The 8,620-nt window shown below is 42.9% G+C and overlaps 1 protein-coding gene across 1 annotated transcript in view; it reads left to right on the top strand.

The window, feature by feature from the left end:
* Positions 1-3,811: 3,811 nt before the first annotated feature.
* The window catches only part of hectd2 (HECT domain containing 2), a 56,800-nt gene continuing 51,991 nt past the window's right edge, over positions 3,812-8,620 (top strand). The window contains exon 1 of the mRNA XM_005937019.2: positions 3,812-4,366. Coding sequence (XP_005937081.1) covers positions 4,283-4,366 — 84 coding nt within the window. The 5' untranslated portion in view covers positions 3,812-4,282. The remainder of the gene's footprint in view (positions 4,367-8,620) is intronic.

Here is an 8,620-nt window from a genome sequence, read left to right as displayed (position 1 = left end):
CAATCCTAGCTAGCATAGGGCGAAAGGCAGGAGGATACATCCAGGCGAGGCTGCCAGAGTGTCCCATTGGATAAGACGGACAACCATTCCCTGCACATCAACAGTGCTGATAATAAACTGAAGAAGCTGGGAATGACCACTCAAGAGTTTCTGAATGCTCGTATCTGTTCAAATAAAGAAGATAAAAACAACCAAAGCCCATTAAAAAGATGAGGGCCCCATCCAACACAGGACAGTCTTATAACTGATCTTTAAACTGATTCTGGCAGCAAGATAAACCTTTAATAACTACGTATAATCAAACTAATAACCTGTAATCAAGCTTCTTGCAACATTTTTACTTTTTGGATACTCGCTGGTTCGCATTAGGTGGTTTTAAAAAACTGTACAGTTTCCTCTTTGCCATCCAGTCCACATCTGCTCAGAGACAGAAACTGGTTACCTGAGATCCCCATATCAGGGATGTTAAAGTGAATGTTTAAAGCAGGCTGCAGCCCGGGTTTGGCTCACAGGGATTATTTGTGTATGCAGTGACCTAATTGCTTGAAACTTCAGCTATGTTTTGATATCAGGCTCCATTAATGTAATAGTCTACATATAACAGAACATAAGGAAAGGCCAGAAAGGTCTCGTTTAATAACCTTTGCGAGAATAAACACACATGTTTGTGCTGAAAAAAGCAAGCAGTCCTTCAGCTGACTGCTCACTCATTCATTCACTCTTTATGTTTTCATCTCCCCTCTCTCGTTCATTTTCCAGATCTGTGTCGGATCCCCAAATTGTTTAAGGAGAGATCCGCAGCCCATAAATCCATGAGTCAGCCGCAGTCCTGCTGCTGTTATGTAACATTCCCATAATGCAACAGTGCCTGGTCCCTCAGTCTGCTGCCTCGAATCCCAGCACGCCACGATGTAACAAAGAGGAGAACAAATCTGATCTGTCATCAGACATAAACACAACATGTCTGTTTACTACAGCTGATGTCTCCAGCATGGGCCGGAGGCTCACACGAGAGCTCCCAGCAGCTTTGTGTTTCACCATCAGGTGCAGAGAGGCCCGAGCGAATGAACGTCTGAGGTCCAGAAGCCATAAAAAACTCTGTGCTGACGCAAAACACATCTGCTGTTACAGCAACCCTCAGCGCGTGCTGCTGAACAGACTCTGAGCTCGGAAAACAAACAGAGCTCAAGCCGACGGCGAGACTCGACCAATTTTAGAAAAGCTGGTGCCTGAAAGCTGCTTTCGGTTCCTCTACAAAAACAAACTGCTTGTCCAAAAAGTCCATTTTTACACAGCAGCTGACCACCTCTGTGTGATGAGTGAAGCTCAACAGAAAGTTCTCCACTTCATGTTCACGTGTTCCTCAGGTTATTCTGTTGTCACAGGTAAGTCAAAGACGGGGACACAATATTAGGAACCACTGTCAGTGAAAGTCAGTACAATTACAAAGTATTATTTTATTTCATTCAGATTTATTACAGGAATGTTGCCTATAACACCTCGAGCATCATTGCTCTCCTTTAGCAGGTTGTAGTTGTTGTTGAGGAGGTTGAAAATGTTTGAAACCTGAAACACATCTTTAGTTAGTCACATAGAAAGTTTGCAGACTTCTGGAGCTTTTCACCCCGGCCTTAGCCTGAAAAAGCTATGTGGGCCCGCCACCCACAGGAGGGGTCGTACAGGTTCAACGCTCTTTGAATCAGTCAGAGATGGAGGTCCTCGAGGCCCAATCCCCAGTTCCAAAGCGGCTGAAACACTAGTTCATGCATTTATTACTTCCAGGCTGGACGACTGTAATTCATTATTATCAGGAAGTCCTAAAAACTCCCTGAAAATCCTTCAGCTAATCCAAAACGCTGCAGCAAGAGTCCTGACAGGGACTAGAAAGAGAGAGCATATACTTCACTTCACCCATACTGACTTCTCTTGAGTGACTCCGTGTTAAATCCAGAAAACGAGGTTTTGAATAGAATCAGGCCCCATCTTTTCTGAAAGACCTCATTTTACCATATCACCCCAATAGAGCACTACTTAAAAGTAGAATTGGAGGCAGAGCCTTCAGCTGCCAGGCCCCTCTTCAGTGGAACCAGCTTCCAATACTTTTAATATTAGGCCCAACTTTCCTTTGTGACAAAGCATATGGTTAGGGCCGATCAGGTGACCGTGAATCCTCCTTCATTACCCTGCAGTAGGTCTGGGTGTGTGTTTCGGTCAGCTGCAGCATTTCAAGCTGACATTTCATCAAATCAAGATGTTAACCAACTGAAAAAAGGATGATACAGAAGATGTGATTGGTTGGAGCTACATCCACTGAAACTTAGTGTACACTTAAGCCTATATTAACCTATAAATACAAGACAAAAATACACACTGTGGCACTCGGCTTGTCCCCTAAATTGCAACTGGCACTGCGAGGTACCAGCAAAAGCAGCACATTGTCACCACTAACCATATATTTCAGCTCTGCTTCGTTTGATACAAGCCTCAGTTGTCTGACTTTATACTGGCCTTGGAATAAAAGTGAGTGCAAAAGAGCAGAGCTTGCATTATGAGAATATCTGATCTAAAAATGTGTTCAAGGCCTTTCCAGGACCTGCAGAAAGACTGGAGCTGTTTTTAGGAAACCAGACGGAGAGTTCAGATGATCTCAAGCTTACCGAGAAAACCACACACACACACACACACACACACACACACACACACACACACACACACACACACACACACACAGAGAGAGAGATTTGTGAGGAGCTGTTCAGTTTCTTTATGTTCAGTGAGAGTTGGCCTGTAGCCCAGATCTAGTTTCTCTAATTATGGACAGAAGTTAAATTGTGGCGGTGACGCAGAGTCTACAGCTCCGCACAGTCAACGCAGGAGGAATCACAGCTCCTTACTTCCCTTCAGCTTCCTTTCAAAACAAAAGTACCAGTGTGCAAATAGCAAAGTATACAATACATTTAGAATTATCATCAGAGACACAGATGCTCAGTGCTCACAGTGTACGAGTTATTTTCTGACCACTTGTTTAATGTCCATAAATAAATCTCACAGAAAAATTCTGATAATAAGAAAATTCAAATGAGCAGAGGAGAGAGAAGAGAGAAAAGCAGACAAACAAGACCAAACAAAGTGTGGGAGAGAGCAGGCAACAGGTTTTATATCTCACAAAGAAAATGCCTTTAAAAATGTTTGAAACCCAAAACAGATAAACGAGGAAATATTTTCTTTCTCGTTAATAAATTTCTGTTTCTACCAACCAAAAGGACAACAAGCATGTCCCTCCCACCTGCTGACGGAATATCAGATGACGATTTTTTGACATAAATCACAATTCCGAGATGATCGCTTTATGTTATATAAATAAAATTATTGGTTTCTTAACTTTAAGCAATGTGATTTTAAAAAATATTAATGAATGCACTTATTTATGTAATAATTATTTTTAATTACGTATTTTCTATTCTTGCTTTTTTGATTGGACCTTTTTTGCAGGTATTCGTTGATTCTTGTTGCGTTTATATTTGCTTGAATTACTTAAATTCACAGAGATTGTGAAAGTTTCAGCACCAACATGTGTTTATTCTTACAAAGGTTCTTTCGTTCTCTCTTCTAAAGCTCATGTTGCCCACTGTCTGCCGTTATTTCCTTCTCTCTCTAGCTCTCTCTCTCCCGTGTGTGTGTGTGTGTGTGTGTGTGTGTGTGTGTGTGTGTAGTGATTCATTGCATGATGTGTGTGTGTGTGTGTGTGTGTGTGTGTGTGTGAGAGAGAGAGAGAGAGAGAGAGAGAAGCTGTGCTCTCCAGGCGCCTCCTCCTCCTTCTCCAAACATGGCGCCGGCCCGCAGCTGTGCTGCCTCCCCGTCAGACGACGCAGAGAGGGAGAGAAAGAGAAGAAGAAGAAGCGGGTAGAAACTCGCCCCAAAGTTTAGGAAAAAAACTTAATTTAAAACCAAGACTGCTTCGTGCTTTTTAAAGTACATCGGAGATTTTACGCGCCGCTTTTGGAGACGTTTACGCGTCAGGCTGTGCGCGTAACGGAAAGCCCACCTGTCCGACGAAGGTAGATTTCACTCCGTTTCTCGTAGGATGTGAGTCTTCCTGATTTTTGTGAAATAACGGAGCAGAGCGAGCAGGCAGCCGGGGGACTCGGGGTCAGAGCTGGCTCTGGTTAAAAACATGTGCAGCCCTGTGACCAACAGCAGCACAGAGGCTGTAGAGGAGTGAGTCTTTCCAGGGGACGGGGAAAAACGCAAAACAACGTTTCCACTCTTCCACACTCAGAGGATGGATGGAGAACATTCTGCGCTGTCAGGAGTTGAGAGGGAGAGAGAGAGGCTCCCACCAATTTACAACAGCTCCCCTCCTGCTGTAAGAAACCCGCCTTTTATCTTTATCTATTCCACAACAGAGCGATCCCTGTCATCCCTTTCTGTTTGTTGTACAGAAAACATGTTTCACGTGCTACTGGTTGTTCTGGTGACAATGAGGCATATTTGAAAAGTTATAAAAATAATAAGCAACGTTTGAACATTACAGGTAGAAATGTTAGACATCATTATCCCGTTTGAAAAAGACAATATATGAATTCAGGGTAAGGTTTTTCATGCATGTGCTTTAAAAAGCAAACCAATGACAGGTTTTTAGGAAGCATTCATCTTTGCAACTGGTGCAGGTTCAGGAACCGCACTGGGGTCTGTGTGCCCACACTGTTACATTCAGAACTGATTGTTTGAGTTTTACTGTGTAATAATAGATATCAGGCGTTTTCTGCCTCATTGTGCATTTATTGTACAGGCAGCTTTGCATTCAATGTTCTAAGAAATAATAAAAAAAACATTATGCAACACAAACCACGGTAATTAGAGCAAAGGATTTTACTGCAGGTCATCACTGCATGAGTCTCTTAGCGTGCATCTTTTTTAATGCAGTTTCACGTTCCACTTGATCCAAAATCATTTTGTAATAAGACAAAAATCTTCACTGTTTGTACTTCAGGAATCAGGTACATGGATTTGAACTTGTGTAAAGTCCCCTAAACTTCCTGAACAGATAGAAAGGTGACATTTAACAAAAAAAATAAATAAAAGACTGCACTTTTGTTGCTTTTTGGAAAAAGTGATGCCCCTGCCTTACATAATGATGCCTGACTCCAGCTCTCCAGCAGTGATGTAATCATTCGAACACAGACGGGCGCTCGCCTCGCTTGTTGGGCTTTTCACCGGCGTTGTTTTCGGTTTGGTTCTCTGTGTCACTTTGGAGCAGACTGGCGGGCTCGCTGGCTGCTCGGTTGATGTCATCTACATTGTGTCAGGGAGCAGGAATGTGCAGATCAGAAGGTTCGGGGCTAATAAACAGTCTGTCACTGCTGAGACCCACTCTGTCTGGAAATGCCATAAAGTGGCCGCATGCGCTTTTTCTCTCCGGGGCTTTGGCCTGACTGATTCTGATTCTTCTTCAGAAGTTTTCTGGCTGCTTAGGCTCAGTGCGAGCTGAAAAGAAACAGCTCCTGGAGACAGTGGCTGCCATTGTTTTACCCACCAGTAAAAACAGACCAATTGAAGGCAGCTGGTGCTCCCTGTTTTTTTTTTTTTTTACCTGATCCAGAATTCTTGTTTCTGAGAGTTGCCCGATGATGAGAAAGCATGTTATTATCGGGAAGACTTTTTCCAGACCTCCAAGAGTTTGATGAGCTGATGGTCTGGTTACTTAAGTCAAGTAAAACCTGACTCAGCAGATTCATGGCAAACATTTTTTTGGGTTTCAAGCTTTGATTGTTGGGTTCTGCTGTTTTTCTCTGAAAGTATTTCAACTGTGAGTTATTGCATATAAAATCAGCCAAATCTGAAATAAAGCCGGTTTAAAGGTTTTAATTCCTTGACTAAATAGAAACTCGACTTTTACATGTGTTACAAGTTGTTAGAATATGACTGTGTCACACACAGAAGATGAGCCTTGTGTTAATTGTTATATTGAGATTGAAATAAAAATAGTTTCTCTGAATTTTTTTTCATGTCACTGTGGGATGGTGCTTCAGAGTTTAGCACTGGGAGCTCACAGGTGGACGCTCCTCCTGTTCTCCCAGGTTTGTCCTGGAGCTGGCTTAGTTCTCGGCTCAGGGAATTCTTAAACGCTTTGCTTCCAGGTTTAAAAAAATTTTAAAAAATCTTTGATAGACTTCCATTTATATGGTTCCACTCCACACAAACTTTCACAGTAGCATCTCTGTAGATATGCTGTAGCCACATGGTTATATTTGAGCATTTCCATCATCCATCTGACGCCATCCACGATTATTTTGATGTTGGACTGTCTCCTTTGTCTTTGTTTAGCAGTTCAGCCCTGGCCCTTTATTCTTTCATGTTTTCTCTGTTGATCATTGCCATGGCAACATGTTTCAAGTACCTGCTGATTAGCCTATTAAGAAAAGCCTTGAAGCATAAATTAAGTGGCACAAGCTGAGTGCGATTTGATTTGCAGATGACTTTCTGAGAATGCCTTTGACAGACCTGGCTCGCGTTCATCTAATCCATCCATGATAATCCATAACCAGGGAATTCAGTTTAAAATGAATTACATGTGGATTTGAAGATGAGATTCCCAGTTTGGAGGAGAAAATAACTCCAAATATAAGAATGTTTGTCAGATAGAAATGATTTTTTGTACAGATTGCCTGGGTGACATTCGTGTTTATCCACAGCAAACAGCCAGCGTGCTAACTGAATCTTCACTGACAGCTCGCTAGACATTGAAAGAGCGGCAGTGCTTCAGTGAGTGTGTCTGTGTTTGTGTTCATCTCAGCTTCAGACTAAACTCAGAACTCCACAGAAACTCTTGGTGTTCCCCTAGTTTCCCTTTAGTCCCCTGTCCAGGGTGACATCGGGGCTTTCCTTTGACTTTGAACACAACACGACGGCTCTGAGATGAGCTTCAGGTTCTCTTTGAACACGCAGTGCACATCTGATTTCTGTGTCTTAAAGAAAGAGCTCAACTTTATTTGCTTTGCCACTGCAGACAGCGCGTCCTCAGTATAAACAGGACTGATCATCAGAGCACGTGACCCTGGTGTAACCTGCAGTGTTTCACGTCACTTTTTGGTATAATCTCAGCTCGCTTCACATCTCCAGCAAGGTGGTACTAAATAATGAGGCTCCTGGGAACTGTGCATGATTACTAAACCAAAAAAAAAGAGCCAGGCAGTACTGGGCTACTCTGTCAGTGGTTTGGGGAGTTTTTCTTCAGCCCCAGATATTGGCGCTTGGTGAAAAATCCTAACGGGACTAATGCTTGCTTTATTTTGCCATGACCGGTCTCCAAACTGATGCCAGACTTGTGGTGATGATGCTGATGATGATGCACCAGAATGAGCTCACTGATTCTGTGAGCCATCTCGGATAAATGTTGGCTGCTCATTGGAGCTGATTTCAGCCTAAATCAACCCAAACCTGCTGACTTGAACACAAGTTTAAATCTGGGATCCAGAGTCAGACTCACATCTGGTGCTGTGCTTCCAAAACTCAGCCAGATCTGGCATTAAGATCATTAAGCCGTGCTTACTCAAACTTGATGAGGAATAATGTCTGTGTATTTGGAAACCATTTCTAACAGACTGTTGAGTCTTTGTGTTCAGGAAGCAGACTGTACATCAGTTGCAGGTCAATCTGCTGGATGAGATCGTGAACTGAAGCATCTATAGCTGGTGTAAAGACAGTGCTTCACGTTTATATACAGCATATTCGATCTGATTAGAGATGAGCAGCTGACAGAGGAGAGGCTGAGCAGAGTGTGTGAGACACAGTCAGACGCTGAGCTCTTCGTGGCGTGGTTTCTCTCTGGATGACAGCATTTCCTCTCAGACTAAATGACTGAGCAGAGCCGGACACGACGGAAATCACAAGACTGCTGCTAAAGCCGTTTAATTATTGTCAGATGTGAAGCGGGATCTAGTTATCGAGAAAACTTGAGCAGGAATGATTTGCTGACAGCCTCATTTCCTTGATCGAGTTGTTTATGCTGCACGCTTTCCCGGACATCACCTGTCAATCAGCTGGTGTGGGCGGGCCTGTGGCGATGATGAAAGAGTGAGTGATGTGGCTTCACTGGGAGAGGACTGTAATTATACACACATCACTTCTAAGGGAGTGATGCAGGAAAGCAGCTCTGCATGAAGAGAACGAAGAAGTTTACAGCGGCGCTTCGGGCTCTGTGAGGTCTTCAACACCGTGGCAGCATGTCGATATTTAGCATCTTAGTTTGGCTTTTTAGTGCACTAATTAGCACCATTTATGAAGCAAATATACTTATATACAGCAAACTGATGTCAGTGTCATTAATTTCATGAACATTTATCAACAAAAATGTTCTTAATGGAAACCAGCTGAGCTGATAAATGATAATAAATGCAAGTAAAAAATGTATAAAATATCTCAACAGTGTCGTTGTTGTATAGGTCACAGTTATGCGATGGTAATATGACAGTTCCAAATCAAACATGTTAGTTCAGACATCAACGTCAAGCTCAGCCACAATCCCAGCCCCTGAGATTTACTGGGATTGTGGCTGAGCGTGACAGTGCCAACCCACATCATGATGGCTCAGCTGATACCTTTCTACATATCACAAACT

This window comes from Haplochromis burtoni, unplaced genomic scaffold (genome assembly GCF_018398535.1).
Source record: "Haplochromis burtoni strain Fernald_Lab_line unplaced genomic scaffold, NCSU_Asbu1 Contig_214, whole genome shotgun sequence".
Classification (NCBI taxonomy): Eukaryota; Metazoa; Chordata; class Actinopteri; order Cichliformes; family Cichlidae; genus Haplochromis; species Haplochromis burtoni.
Note: the sequence above shows the minus strand (reverse complement) of the source record. Positions and strands in the feature narration are given on the sequence as shown.